Here is a 16,088-nt window from a genome sequence, read left to right on the forward strand (position 1 = left end):
TGAGTTTATTCATCCATCCAGCTTCCATCAAGGAATGTCTGTATGACATGATGAAATGGCTAGGTGTCAGAGTTTACAGTAAATTTTTTCTGGACTTTGGCAAAAATATTGTTAGTAACTCAAAGTAACACATTCATGTATTAGAGTTAAAATGTACTTTAACATCATCATGGATCCTATGGATTATAATCTTCATTAATATTGATATTTCTTGATACTGATATTTATGTTAACATTAACTAATGTAATTGTCTCAGTGATTATAAAGGTTTTTATAGGGAGATAAATACATAAAGACTCACATTCCATAATTAACTGATTCAAGAGGTAAATTGTACTGACGGCTGGGATTTTGGTGAAGCACAGTTTGTGTCTGTTCACGACCCAAGCTTTACTAGAAAAGAGACACCTAAATTGAATAAATTTTAAAAAGAATAATCTTTTCCAAGGACTGAGGTAAATTGAAGCTTTTAGATAAAGTTGAATTGCATTGAAAAAGCCCATGAGCTGTTGTGGCTTTTTCAGAGGCTTTTAATAGCTCCTCCAAAGGTTTTAATGTAATGCAGTTTTGTGTAAAATAAAATGAGAATGATGATATTACAAAGATTAAGAGAGAGATTTTTAAAGCATACTGAAATTGTATTGGGTCTAGATACTAGGGTTTATTTAAAGAAAAAGAAAATTGTGCCTTTTGGACCAGCTGCGTTTACCAGTTAAATGGCTACTGCTTAGAAATTGAAAATGGAATGGATGTGTAAGATGGATTTTAAGTTTACTGAGATATTGTTATATATTCATATACTTTAAAATGGATATACTTTAAAATTCATATACTTTAAAATAGGATAGAATTATTTGAGTGCAAATATATTGGTATATTAGCATCATTCTTCAGTTGTGCTTAGAAACTTAAGTGGGTTCTTCTTGTTGGTAAAGTAAATAGAGATGCTGTGATGTCTAGCTTTTGTGTTAAAATTTAACTCAGACATTGACTTTTTTTAAATGTTTCTCTCTGAACCATTTAAAACAAAAATTTAAAATAAGTCTATTGAGAAATATATTTTATTGATGCTAATATGACCCTGACCTTCCATTCTCAATTAAGAAGGATCATTCAAAAATCTTTGTGTGTATCATCTAGTTAGAAAATACTAAAACCAAAATACATAAAATAAAAAACTAAAATCTTAGAGCTTCATAATTATAGATAAGCTAACAACTTTTCACACTAAAAAGATCTGTTTTTTCAGATCTTTGTTTTAAAATTATTTTAATAATTATCTTATTCCATTTAGGGAAATGAAAGCAAATATTATAAACTCTGTGCATACAATGCTTAGATGTTGGTAAATGAGGAAACTTGTGGAATATGTGGAAGTGTAAGAAAATTAAGTATTCAATCTTTAATTATACTTATAAAAACAATTACTATGAGTTTTGTTTTCATGTATTAATAGTTTGATATTTATGTAATCATTGGTATGCTAAGCATTAAAGAATTTCTTGAGGAAACTTCTGTATCTGAATATATTCTAGAGTAGGATGAATAATCTTCCTACAACATCCCTAATATCACCCGGTGCATAATAGTTTCAGATGATTTAGAAGAGATCTTAAAGATCAGGGTGGCTTCAGGCCACTGCTTTTGCAAGGACAGTAGCTGGAATTGCTAGGAATCTCTGAATTTTATCCAAGAAAATATATTCTGTAAACAGTCTGCAGTACATGGCATATGGACAGTGATCATGAGGTCCCCAATGACTTGTCACTTTCTAATGAACAGAAAAATTGAAGCAAAGGCAGACTGTGCTCAGATAAAATATTCAGATATTCAGATAAAGTAACCAGCAAGGCATCAGGAGAAAAAGACCTATGTAGTTATCATAATCAAGTACAGTGGAACATGTTAGCCTGATAGAAGTAAATATTATATGCTGTGTTGAATTAAAGTATTAAAATCCATTCAGAAGAGTATGCAGGCTATTATATTGAATTTAAACAAGTAGTTTCATTACTAAAACCTAGACATTTTATGGAAAAGAATTATAGTCTGTTTAAATAGTATCACCTCATGATACTATAGGAACACCTAAATCATTGTTCATGCCAAAAAAACCTGCCTAGATCACCTGACATAACCTCTGAAAAATATGTTTTAAAATTGTTTTTCTTACATCCTGCTAGTTCCTTGGTTTTAGATGTCCTTTGAAACCATCTTTCATGTATGTGAAATGTTGTTCTATTGTTCTGCCCTGTGTGAAATGTCTAAAACAAGCTTATTCAACCTGCGGCCCAGGATGGCTTTGAATGCGGCCCAATGCAAATGTGTAAACTCTCTACCACTATGAGATTTTTTTGATTTTTTTCCAGCTAATCAGCTATTGTTAGTGTGAGTATATTTCATATGTGGCTCAAGACAATTCTTCTTCCAGTGTGGCCCAGGGGAGCCAAAAGATTGGATACCCATGGTCTAAAACATCAGGCCCGTGAATCATAGCAGCATATACACCCTCACTAAACTTTACACAGACCCTATTACCAAACCTGTAGGTACACATGAAGCTTATTTTATTATTAACTCTGAGAGAAAAGAAATTTGGCTCTTAAATATTTTAGGTATTTTCTAGTTTTACAATAATCTCCTTTTGTAGTGAAATGATCTCTAATATGTCTCAGGAAAATAGTTGAAAAATTTTCTCTAATGTTTTAAATGTTATTTACCTCAATGATTTTAGCTTCATAGAATTTTTAGTGCTTAGCCCAAGAATAACTAAATTGAAAATACTTTCATGAATATAGAAAAGTGTTTAAATGACCAACTAATTTTTACCAAGGTATACCTGTGTGAAGATCACAGGTTCATGTGGAAAGTGTGCCCAGTATGTTTTATATTTACATTATTTACTGACTCATATTTAAAGGCAACCCAAATGACTTTATCCACTGTGGAATACAGCCATCTCTGAAATGAGATGTAACTGCTGTTTCTATACTTCAGCAATTCTGAACTGGGGCTTGATACTCTGCAATGAATTAAAAGACTGCAAGAAAAAATGAGATCTTATGGTGCCTACCTGTGTAAAACTGTATGCTCTTAAATTCCCTTTCATGCCTTATAGGCATATATTTACTTCCAGACTCGTGCATAGAACGCAAAACACAAATTCTCAAATTCAATCATGGGAGACTTTTTAAATGATGCCCTAATGCTGACTGTGTTATATGTATGTGTTGTTACACACACACACACACACACGCACACAGTTGGAGGGAAGGCTAAAAAGTGACTTCCAGCCATGCTGACCTTGTATATTCATGCTTTGGATTTTAACATACTTCCCAAACCCATGGCAGTCATAGATGAATATAAGAAGGAAAAATGTGAAAAACGTAATTGTACTGGAAAACATTGTAAACATCTCTGTTAGCTAGAAATGAAAAGACAAAAAGTAGAGAACAGGACTGAAGTTGTGTGCTATGATGTAGGGATCCAGGAAGCAGGCAAAAGCAGTTGGGAGATCATGTCCTGTTGGGAAACAGAAATGGGAAGTGCCTTACAAGAGGGAGAACCTCAAAGAGATCAAGAAAGATATAAAATCTATTTGTTTAAAAAAGCAATTATTAGAAAAATAAATTGCCTGGAATGAAACAGTAACAGAGTGATGTGAAAACCAATTAGAAATTTTAGAAATGAAACATAGTCATGAAAAAAAAAAACCTCAGTGGGCAGAATAAATGCTAGTCACGTCAAAGAGAGAATGCGTGCAGCAGAAAAAGAGAAAAAGTAATTCACCAAGAAGGCATAGAGAGAGGAAAAAAATAGAAAAAGCCACAGAGAGAGGAAAAAAATAGAAAATGCAATTAAAACATGGAGGCTAGATCAGGAAATTGAAATATTTGTATAATAGGTGTTTCAAGGAAAAAATAGAAGGCAGAAAAGCAGATATAATAGCTGAAAATGCTCTAGATTTGAAGAAAGACATGAGTTTTTGGATTAAAAGTACACATTAGGAGCTGTCCAGTACTAATTAAAATAAACATGTGCCTAGACATATTGAATTAAGATTGCAAAATGTACTAAGTATGTTGAAAATTGTGTCGTAGGTACATTGAACATTGTACAATCTAGCATATAGAAAATAAAGATTCCTTATATGGGAGCCACTATCAGACTGACATCATAATTTTCATTAGGAACAACAAATGCCAAAAGTAATATATTGCAACTAAACTATTGTGAGAGTAACATAGAGACATTATTATGAGACCTGTAAAAACTGGGAGAGTAGACCACTCACAGATCATCAGTGAAAGAATAAAGAACAAACTTCAATTAGAAATAGATTGATTCAAGGAGAAATGAATGAGAAACAATAGTGAGCATAAACATTGTAAAATATGTTGATAACCTTAATTTTTGTTGCTAAAAATAATGAAACAAAAATTCAACACAATAATAACAGTAATGATGAAGCCTGTTTAGTGCCTAGTTAAAACATACTAAGTTTTGGTCTAAAGGATGCTAAAGATACTTAATACATTAAGACTTTAAAAATATGGTTTTGAATGTATGTAAAAAATCACAGATGATTTTCTGAAAAGTAGAAATTCACTCTATAGCATTCTAATCAGCAGAATAAAACATTAAAATAATTTTTAATTCAGTATGAGGCAGAAAAAAATAAAAGAAAAATATATAAAGCTTAATGTACAGAAAATTTATACTAAGATGGTAGAAACAGGTCCAGCTATATAATATAAAATGATTAAACTCAGTTCTTTAGAGTCATATTTATAAGATTAGGTGGAACAAAAGAAATCCAATTATATGTGGGCATCTAAAACAAAAACTACAAAAAATTTGAGAATAAAGAATGGAAAATATGTATAAGAAAGATATTAGCAAAAGAAAGCTGGTGTCACAATGTTCATAGAAGACACATAGATTACAAGATAAAAATCTGATGGAGATGAAAAAGTCACTACTTCTTAATAAGCGGAATAATTCCATCAAAAAGTTTTAGAAATTATGAGTTTGTGCACATATAACAACATAGCTTTCAAATATATTAAGGAAAAATGACAGAATTATAAGAAGAGATTATTAAAACCAAAATCATAATGGGTTTTTTTATCTTATTATTAGAAACTGATGGTTCATGGAGATCAAAAATTTTTAAGGCCATGAAAGATTTGAACAGCAAAATTAACAAGTACGATCATGATTTTATGTGTTTAGGTACATAATCTTGCTTTCAACAGATAGAAAACACACTTTCATTCGAGCAGAAGTGGAGCATTTATGAAATTTGATCATGCTCTAGACCACAAGGAAACTTTACCAAATTTTTTTATTTCATTTTGTTAAAGCAGTTGTAGGTTCACAGCAAATTAAGAGAAATGTACAGAGATTTTCCATATACCCTGACCCCATACCGCATGACCTCCCCCATTATCAACCTCCCGTGCTAGAGCAGTACATTTGTTAAAATTGTTGAACTTACAATGACACATCATAATCACCCAAAGTTCATAGTTTACATTAAGGTTCACTGCGGGTGATGTACATTCTACGGGTTTCGACAAATGTATAATAACATGTATTCATCATTATAGTATCATGCAGAGTATTTTTCTACTCTATAAATCCTCTGTGCTCTGCCTATTTAACCTTGTCTGCCCCCTACCCAGAACCCCTGGCAATCACTGGCCTTTCTACTATCTTCATAGTTTTTTCTTTTCCAGAATGTCATATAGTTGGAATCATACAGTATGCAGCTTTTTCAAATTGGCTTTTTTCACTTAGTAATATACATTTACGTTTCCTCCATGTATTTTCATGGCTTGATAGCTGCTTTATTTTTAGCACTGAATAATATTTCATTGTCTGGATGTACACAATTTACTTAGTCGTTCACCTACTGAAATACATTTTGGTGCTCCAGATTTTGACAATTATGAATAAAACTGCTATAAACATCCATGTGCAGGTTTTTGTGAAGACAAGTGTTTTTAATACCTTTGGGTAAACACCAAGGAACACCACAGTTGGATCGTATAGTAAGAATATGTTCAGTTTTGTAAGAACTTGCCCAGCTGTCTTACAAAGTGACTGTACCATGTTGCATTCCAATCAGCAATAGTATTGCTCTACATCCTTGCCAGCTTTTGGTGTTGTAAGTTCTCCAGATTTTGGCCACTATAATAGGTGGGTAGTGGTATCTTCTTCTTGTTTTATTTGCATTTCTCTGGTGACATATGATATGGAGGATCTTTTCATATGCTTATATATATCTGTAGTGAGGTGTCTGTTAAGGTCTTTTGCCCATTTTTAAATTGGATTGTTGTTTGCTTATTGTTGAGTTTTAAGAGTTCTTTGTATATATTAGATAATAGTCCTTTATCAGATGTTCTTTGCACATATTTTCTCCCAGTCTGTGGCTTTTCTTCTTACTCTCTTTACATTATCTTTCACAGAGCAGAGGTTTTTTAATTTTAATGAAGTCAGCTTATTAATTGTCTCCTTAATGGATCGTGCTTTTGGTGGGGTATCTTAGGAGTCATCACCATACCCAAGGCCATCTAGATTTTGTTCCTGTTATAGGAGTTTTATAATTTTGCATTTTACCTTTATGTCTACAATCTATTTTAAGTTAATTTTGTGAAGAGTGTAAAGTCTGTGTCTAGATCCATTTTTTTGCATGTGGATATCCAGTTATTTCACACCATTTGTTGACAAAACTGTCTTTGCTCTATAGTATTGCCTTTCATTACATTAACTTTTGTAAATGAAACTATGCCAATATATGTAAATATGAATGTAAATATCCAAAATGAATTCATTTATTTCATAGCCCACTTGTGACAATGTGATTTTTTTTCCTAGCTGGTTAGTCTTGGTGTATGGAAAGCGTTCATATTGCTCACACTTGTCTCCCACACCCCATTAGCTATATAAACTCTGCTGTTATGTCAGTTGAATATCTTTATTAAAGGTTATGCACACACTATTGGCACAGTAATGATTTTTCAGAGTTGTCTCTACCTTAACTTGAAAAATACAGTGTTGCAAAGGAGTCATTGAAATGAAATGTCATTTAGTTTAATAATGCAATTATTTATGCCCATATGCTACTATTAAGTGAATTAATTACATAAGCATAACAGTCTACTGCTATTTTCTACTCTTATTGTCTAAGAAGTTTGAAGTTTAAATAAAACAGGGATAAATCAGAAAATTAATGCTGTTGTCCATCAGTAAAATAAACCATAACCATTAAAATATAAAGATTTAAAATTTCATGTAATTGAAATGATACTCTTTTTTTCTATCCTAATTACTGTTCCTCAAAATGGATAAAGGAATTGAAACAATGCATCTGGTAGTTGACACAGTGCAATTGAAATAAACAGAAACTTACTTTTCAGAAGCAATAAAACCAGTTACCCAAGGGGAATAGAAAAGTAAATACTAGCAAAGTACATTTTACTTTATGATCAAAGCAATTCAAAATATATACACACTGCTTTTCTAGGCGAGGAGGGGCCAAGGGAAGGGGAATGTGTCTTTAAAGTTCCTGTCTGATAGTTATCTTTAAAAAATGTAACCTTTCTTGGCAGGCTTAGATCCTGATAAGCATCTTGGGAAAACCCTGGATCAAATGGAGCCTTATCTCGTAGAGGTAAGAATTTATACTAAATCTCAAAATATAGCCATCTAAAGGAGAAAATAAAATAATACTGTAATACAATGATTACAAAATTTATTTTATTTTAGAAAAAATCAAATACATTGATAATATATTTATGAAAAAATTAAACTTCAAGTGGAAATGAAAATGTTTAAAATTATAAAAATTAACTACCAACTTGTTAACCCAAATATGACAGTTATACCTAAAAAGAAATTACTCTGTCAGAAAGTCTATTTTTATTAAAATGAACACTGTATTCTATATAAAATGTGCTATACTATTAAAGTATCCGATAGTTTCTGTGATCACATGCTTTGCCATCAGAAACAGGAGTAGAAACTTTCTTTAGAGATTAATGTAACCCCTTCTCTTTTACCAATTAGGAAATTAACTTGCAGCATAGTAAAAAAAATTATCCCAAGATTTCAAATTACTCTACTTAACTTCTCATTGTGAAACCCTAAACATGTTCTAAACATTAAATATTCAGTTGTTTTCATTTACTCTTTCTGTTAAATGTACTATATTTTATTAGAGTTTTAGAACAAATGTTATGTTTAGTCTGGCAATGCATCTTTAACTAGAATGTTTAATTATTACACTATGAGGAGTATTTATATTCTACCATGATGATGGAAAAAAGAAAATCTCTCTCCTATGAAAGAACCTGTCTCTTTTAACAAGTCATCATTTTCTTGTCCCATGCTCTTAATTCATCAGTATTGTCTCTGGGCTTTGTTAATACCATTGCTGTGATATGAACTCTTAGCAGTTACACTTTTCAATAACTTCATGGGTTTTACCTTTTTTGGGGAGTTATTTGTAATTGATTATTTTATGGTTTATCAATCAATATGTACCAAATGCCTAGAAATCTCCGAAATGTTATTTTTTCATAGTGTTAATTCATTAATAATCATTATTAAGCATCTAGTATATTCCAGGCAGATAGTAAAGATTAAAGAAAAATGAAATGATTATGTAATTGTGACAAATTATATTTGGTTTCTAGATAATTTGATGTCATTTATTTAAGTCAATTTATGGAACATGGTTGCTTTCTATGCTTATGTGATAGGACTTTTCGCACAGCGATTTGTTCTGTAGCTCCATTATATCTTGTTTACATCTGTTCACTGCCATCAGACTAAATTTAGCTTCTACCAAAACGTTGTATAAATTTATGGAAATGAAAGAGAAATTCAGAAGTGAGAGACTGTGGCATTAGCCAAAGTTATTGGCCAAAAGAGCTATTTCCGAAATTTGAAGTCATAAGTTTAAAGTGTGTTGCTATTCTTTGTAGAAAAGGCAAGTAAGGTTTTGAGAAGCACCACGATGTTGATTATGAGTTAACCTGGGTATTATCATAGGATGTTTAAACACAAAATGCAGAAATCATTTTATTCAATGATTCTTCAGCAAGTTCCTCAACTTGGTCTGGCAATCTTATATTTCCCTAGAATTATTTTCTACCCATTCTCCATAATGGTAATTTTATTCCTTCTCCACTCTCCTCAAATTTAAAATCCCTTCACCCTCCCCCTTACTTTAAGTGGATGATGCATCTTCCTTCACAGAGGAAATAGAAGCCATGATATAGGAAATCGCCCTGCCTGCCTCCCAACCCCAGCACCACCCCTACTAATTTCCCTCTACCTACAGCCTATCCTTGCTTACTGTAACTGGGAGAAGTGTTCTTTCTTCTTTATATGGCTAAGGCCCTACCTGTGCTTGGATTCCATTCACACCTGCCTTCTCAGAGATCTTGCAGTCAACCCACCCCCTCGACTGCCTTTATTCTCGCTCTCTTTGTCTCCTTCACATCAATATTGAAACATAATACAGACTGTCCCATCCTAAAGACCCTCTTTCTCCACCCTAGTTTTTCTCTGACTACCTCTCTTTCTTCTTTGCTTCAAAACCAAAATATTTAGAAGTGTTATCTGTATTCGTTGTCAGTACTACTTCATGTCTGAGATGCCTCAGGTACCTGGAATCTGTCTTCTCATTCTGCCTCTAAACGGATACAGTGCTGACCAAAATCACTCATCATACCCATTTTCCAAACACAATAGATACTTCTTAGTCCTTATTTACCAGTTACAAACACATCTTCTTGAAATGCTTCTACTTACATTCATGGAACCACACTCTCCTAGTTTTTCTCCTTTCATTCTGGATAGTCCTGCTCTTTTTCTGATTCCTAGTTTAGGCTCCATTTTCCCTCTAGAAACTTTTTCTAGGTAATCTCAGTCGCTCACTTGACTTTAACTATTAGCTATATTCTGATGACTCCCAAGTCTTTCTGGTCCACATTTATCAGCCAAGCTTCAGTGCCCACAGATACCACAAATTCAATCTCTACATACTCGATGGTAGCCTTGATATCCATCATTTTTTGCCATTCCCTTTGTCATCACCTTAATTCAGATGCGTGTTACTTCAGGCCTAGAATATTACTGACACCTCCAAATTTGGCTCTACCTTCTATCTTATTTCCCAAAGAATTCCTTTTGCTTCTTGCCTCAAGATAATTGTACTAATATATTCTACTGTATTTGTGTCACTCAGTCAAAACTTTAAGTGAGTCCTCATTACCTACAGGCAAAAATCCAAATTCTTTAGACTCCTCTTTCCCTCACCTACTATATCTAACTCATTAACATGATCTTGTCTGCTGTATTTCCAGAATATATTCTATTACAAATCCAAGCACTTCTCACTGTCTCTACTACTACCACCATACCATAATCACCTCTTGTCTGGAATACTACCTCAGCCCCTACCTGATCTGCTTACTTCCACCATTGCCCTGCCATGATCTGTTATTTATATAGATGTCAGAATGATATTTTTAAAGTATAAATCAAATCATACCCCTACTTTGTTTAAAATGTAAGTGGGTTCTTGTTGCGATTAGAATAACATCCAAACAGCTATGAGGTCACAGCTTGTGAGACCCTATATGATCAGCATCCTATCCCTCTTTTCAGGCTCATCTTCTACCGTTCTCCCATTCTCTGTCTCATTCCCTTAGCTGTAGCCACATAGGTCTCTTTATTACTTAAACACACTTTATTCACCCTTTTTCTCATTAGGACCTTCCCCTGCCTGAAATGTTTTGTCCACAGTCTATCACTGGTTAATACCATCTCATTATTTAAATGATAACTCAAATGCTACCTCCTCAAAGAAGCTTTCCCTGACTACCCTAGCGAAAGCAGATCTCTGCAAATTATTTTATTTGTTCATCTGTTTACATGTGTATTACCTACCCTGTACCATTACTATGTAAGCTCCAATAATCTTGCCAAGATTTTGGCAGACGTTAGTTCTTCAGTTCTTTCATTCAGTAGCTTTTCATCTCTCCATCTATTCATTCATTCATCTCATTTTTAAGTTATTGAATATTTGTTGAGGGTCTATTATGTGACAGATGCTATGGTGAACACTAAGTGTACGTGATGAGTTAAACAAACAAGATACTTGTTCTTGAAGAGCTTACAATTTGCTATAGTTGTTTTCAGACCTGAGGGTGTAATTCACTGGAAACCTTCTTTAAAAAATGCATAAATTCTTTTTCCATCCCCACAAATTTCCGCTCAGGAGGACCAAAAATCTGACCTTTAAACAAGCACGAGGTAATTCTGTCACATTAATATAGTATGTAATCTTCTAGTTTCTCAATACCACTGACACATTTCAGCTCCTGTCTTTCTAGATTTCTCTGAAAGAGTGTGTTGCTTCTTGAAACTGTCATCCATTGGCTTCTGTGAGGCTATTCACTCCTGAAATCTTTCTGAGTACTTCCTTAGCTTTCCCTTGGGGCTCTCCACGTATACTCCACCTTTTATATATTGTGGTTCCCTCCATAGCCTTCCTCCTGTGGTGATTTGAAATAGTCCCATGACTTCAACTACCAGTTTTATTCTTGTAACAACTAAGTCTATTTCTCCAACATTTTCCTGTGTTCCAAACATGTATATGTATTCAGCTGTACCTCCACACTATCATCTATTAAATGTCCCCAAGCCCCTCAACCTCAACAGCAGAACTAAGCATTTCTTTCTTATCTATGCCATTTTTATGTTTCCTGACACTGAAGGACTGGCCCCATTGTCTGCTCAGTTGTTCAAGTCAAAAAAGCAAATTGTAATAAATAATTTCATATACTCCTTTGTTCCTAAGAACCTAAGTCCTTTTAATTCTACCTTCTTAATATCTTATATTTCCTCCCTTTTATCCTCACAGTCACCACATTAGCAACTCCTGTAGATTATTGCAGCAGTTGTCTAGCACAAGTATCTCCTCCCTGTCTTGCCCATTGTCAGTCAATTGTCCACAGTACCATCATGATACATATGAAATGCAAAGCTAATCATATCATATTACACTTTTACTTATAAACTTTGGAGTTGCTCCCCATGCTTCAAAATAAAATTTAAACTGCTTACCCTGACACAATCTGTCCTTGGGGGAAAATGAGACTTATAAGATAGGTAGTCAATGGAATACTCCCTATGCTTCATCAATTTTGAACTATCGATGGTTTCCCTAGAGTGACTATCTCCTCCTACCTCCATGTTATCCTTCCCTCTCTGCATGCATTATCCCTCCATCACTCAGCTAAATCTCTCTTTAAAATCTCAATTCAAAGCTCACTACTGTGAGGTTTTCTTGTTTAAATAAGCTTTCTTTGAGCTGCCATTTTTCTCTTGCGTCATGGCATGTAATATTTATCATACTATTTTTTTCTTTTAAATAGTGTGTATTAAATGTAAAATTAAAACATGTGATACGTGAAAAATAAATTCAACACAATAAAATAATGAAAAGTCTTCCAGTGACACCAAGCCCCTAGTATAGAAAGAACATACCTCAACATTTGATAAAGTTCAACATCCCTTCATGATAAAAACCCTCAAAAAACTGGGTATAGAAAGAACATACCTCAACATAATAAAAGCCTTATATGACAGATCCACAGCGAGTATCATACTGAATGGGGAAAAACTGAAAGCTTTTCCTCTTAGATCTGGAACATGACAAAGATGCCCACTTTCACCACTGTTATTCAACATAGTACTGGAAGTCTTAGCTAGAGCAATCAGACAAGAGAAAGATATAGAGCATCCAGATTGGAAAAGAAGAAGTCAAATTATCCTTGCTTGCATAGGATATGATTTTATATCTCAAAAAACCTAAAAAGACCAACAAAAAACTATTAGAACTGATAAACAAGTTTGGCAAAGTTGTGGGACAGAAAATAAACAAACAAAAATCAATAGCATGTCTATATGCCAACAGTGAACAATCTGAAAAAGAAATCAAAAAAGTAATCCCATTTACAATAGCCACAAATAAAATTAAATACCTAGGAATTGACCAAAGAAATGAAAGATGTCTACAAAGAAAACTATAAAACACTGATGAAAAAATTGAAGCAGACATTTAAAAATGAAGACATTTCATGTTCATGGATTGGAAGAATCAATGTTATTAAAATGTCCATACTACCTAAAGCAATCTGCAGATTCACTGCAATCTCTATCAAAATACCAATGACATTTTTCACAAAAATAGTAAAAAAAAAAAAAAATCCTAAAATTTATATGGAATCCCAAAAGACCCAGAATAGCAAAAAGAACAAAACTGGAGAAATTGCATTACCTGACTTCAAACTCTGCTACAGAGCTATAGTAACCAAAATAGCATGGTACTGGCCTAAAAACAGACACACAGACCAATGGAACAGGATAGAGAACCCAGAAACAAATCCACACACCTGTAGCAAATTCATTTTTGACAAAGATGCCAAGAACATACATTGGGGAAAAAAAATCTCTTCAATAAATTATGTAGGGAAAACTAGACATCTATATGCAGAAAAATAAAACTTGATCCCTCTCTCACCTTATACAACAGTCAAATCAAAATGGATTAAAGACTTAAATCTAACACCTCAAGTTATGAAACTCCTACAAGAAAAAATTGGGGAACTTCTCCAGGACACGGGTCTGGGCAAAGACTTCTTGAGTAATACCACCCCCCAACCAGGCAACCAAAGGAAAAGTGGACAGATGGGATTGCATCAAGTTAAAAAGCTGCACAGTGAAGGAAACAATCAGCAAAATGCAGAGACAACCCACAGAATGGGACAAAATATTTGCAGACTACACATCTGATAAAAGATTTATAGCAAGAATATAGAAGGAGCTTATACAACTCTATAGGAAAAAAATCTAATGATCCAATTCAAAAATGGGCAAAAGAATTGAATGGACATTTCTCGAAAGAAGACATACAAATGTCAAACAGACATAGGAAAAGGTGTTCAACGTCATTGATCACCAGAGAAATGCAAATCAAAACTACAATGGGATATCTCTCACACCAGTTAAAATGGCTTTTATCCAAAAGATAGGCAATAAATATTGGTGAGGATGTGGAGAAAAGGGAACCCTCATATGCTGTCTATGGGAATGTAAATTAGTACAACCACTCTGGAGAAGCGTTTGAAGGCTCCTCAAAAAACTAAAAAATAGAGCTACTATATGATCCAGCAATCTCACTGTTAGATATATACCCAAAAGAAAGGAAATCAGTGTATCAAAGGTATATCTGCACTCCCATGTTTGTTGCAACACTGTTCACAATAGCCAAGATTTGGAAGCAACCCAAGTGTCCATCAACATGTGAATGGATAAAGAAAATGTGCTACTTATACACACTGTAGTACTGTTCAGCCATTAAAAAGAAAGATTCTGTCATTTGCAACAACATGGATGGAACTGGAGGTCATTATGTTAAGTGAAATAAGCCAGGCACAGAAATACAAACATCACACATTGTCACTTATTTGTGGGATCTAAAAATCAAAACAATTGAATTCATGGAAATAGAAACTAAAAGGATGGTTACCAGAGGCTGGAAATGGTAGTGGGGGACCACCAGGAAGGTGGAGATGGTTAATGGGTACAAAAAAAAAAAAAAAAGAATGAGTGAATAAGCTGAGCATGATGGCTTATGCCTTTAATCTCAGCACTTTTGAGAGGCCAAGGTGAGTGAATCACTTCAGTCCAGGAGTTCAAGACCAGCCTGGGCAATGTGGCAAACTATCGACTACAAAAAATATGAAAAAACAACCAGGCAGGGTGGCACATGCCTATCCCAGCTACTTAGGAGGCTCAGGTGGGAGGATCACCTGAGTCCAGGAAGTCGAGGCTGCCATGAGCCATGATTGTGTCACCATACTCCACCCTAGGTGACAGAGTAAGACCCTGTCTCAAAAAAATAAAAGAAAGGATGAATAAGACCTAGTGTTTGATAGCACAACAGGGGGCCTATAGTCATAATAATTTAATTTTACATTTTTACATAACTAAAAAAGTGTAATTGGATTGATTCTAACATAAAGGATAAATACTTGAGCCGATGGATACTGATACTCCATAAATATATATATACCTACTATGTACCCATAAAATTAAACAATTTTTAATGCAAAATTTAAAAACAAAACAGCAGAAAAATAAAAATAGCTATTGCTGAAAATTCAAAATATAATAAACTGTAGGAAAGCAAATAAAAACCATACCTTTCTTGCCCCATGGTGTACATGATCCACATATTGATGTATTCTCTCATGATTTATTTCCTGAGAATTTGTTTTATATACAAGGTTATGTAGTTAAACACTTGTGTATATTTTATTTACATAATGAGATTCAACTATACATATAATTTTGCCTCCTTTTTTTTCTAACATGCCATGTTCATTTTCCTACATAACTAAGTATACTTTGAAAAGATATTAATTAATGGCTGGGTAGATTTTAATCATTTGTATTTTACATATGAATGTATCATTATTTACTTATGAAATATTCATAATGAGATAATTATATAAGATATTATAAGTTATCTGTTGTTGGAAAGATTGGTTTTTCTAAATCATTAAAAATAACATTATGATTGTCATCTTTTCTAATAAATCTTCATGCACATATCTGGTTATTGTTTTCTTAAGTTCCTAGGAATGTAATTTCTGGGTTAAAGAATACAAAACTTTAAGACTTACACACTAACTACTCCATGAAATAATTTTAGCCATTGTTTCTTAAACTTCTGTAGAATTTTTAAATTATCTTAGAAGTGAATAATGGATTATATAATGGTTTTATGTTTTGTGGGGCTTTATGTCCTAAGACCATTTTCTCATTTTCCAAAAAGAAGGTGAATTTTAATACAAATTGCACTATTAAAGGTTTAGAACTATTCTTTGAACAGCTTCCTTGTTTATTAATAGTATTCTAATTGTGTAATTTTTTTCAAGAGAATTAGTTTATTGATTACACATGATAATGGGTGATAGACAAGCTTCAGTCCCATCTA

The 16,088-nt window shown here is 33.3% G+C and overlaps 1 protein-coding gene across 3 annotated transcripts in view; it reads left to right on the plus strand.

Moving 5' to 3' along the window:
- Positions 1–16,088, plus strand: part of DPH6 (diphthamine biosynthesis 6) — a 227,167-nt gene that overhangs the window by 132,942 nt on the left and 78,137 nt on the right. For all 3 annotated transcript variants that reach the window (XM_058427422.1, XM_032174310.2, XM_032174309.2), the window contains exon 6: positions 7,621–7,682. In XM_058427422.1, the coding sequence (XP_058283405.1) occupies positions 7,621–7,682 (62 nt within the window). The remainder of the gene's footprint in view (positions 1–7,620; positions 7,683–16,088) is intronic.

Source organism: Hylobates moloch, unplaced genomic scaffold (assembly GCF_009828535.3).
Source record: "Hylobates moloch isolate HMO894 unplaced genomic scaffold, HMol_V3 SCAFFOLD_14, whole genome shotgun sequence".
In the NCBI taxonomy this organism is placed as follows: domain Eukaryota; kingdom Metazoa; phylum Chordata; class Mammalia; order Primates; family Hylobatidae; genus Hylobates; species Hylobates moloch.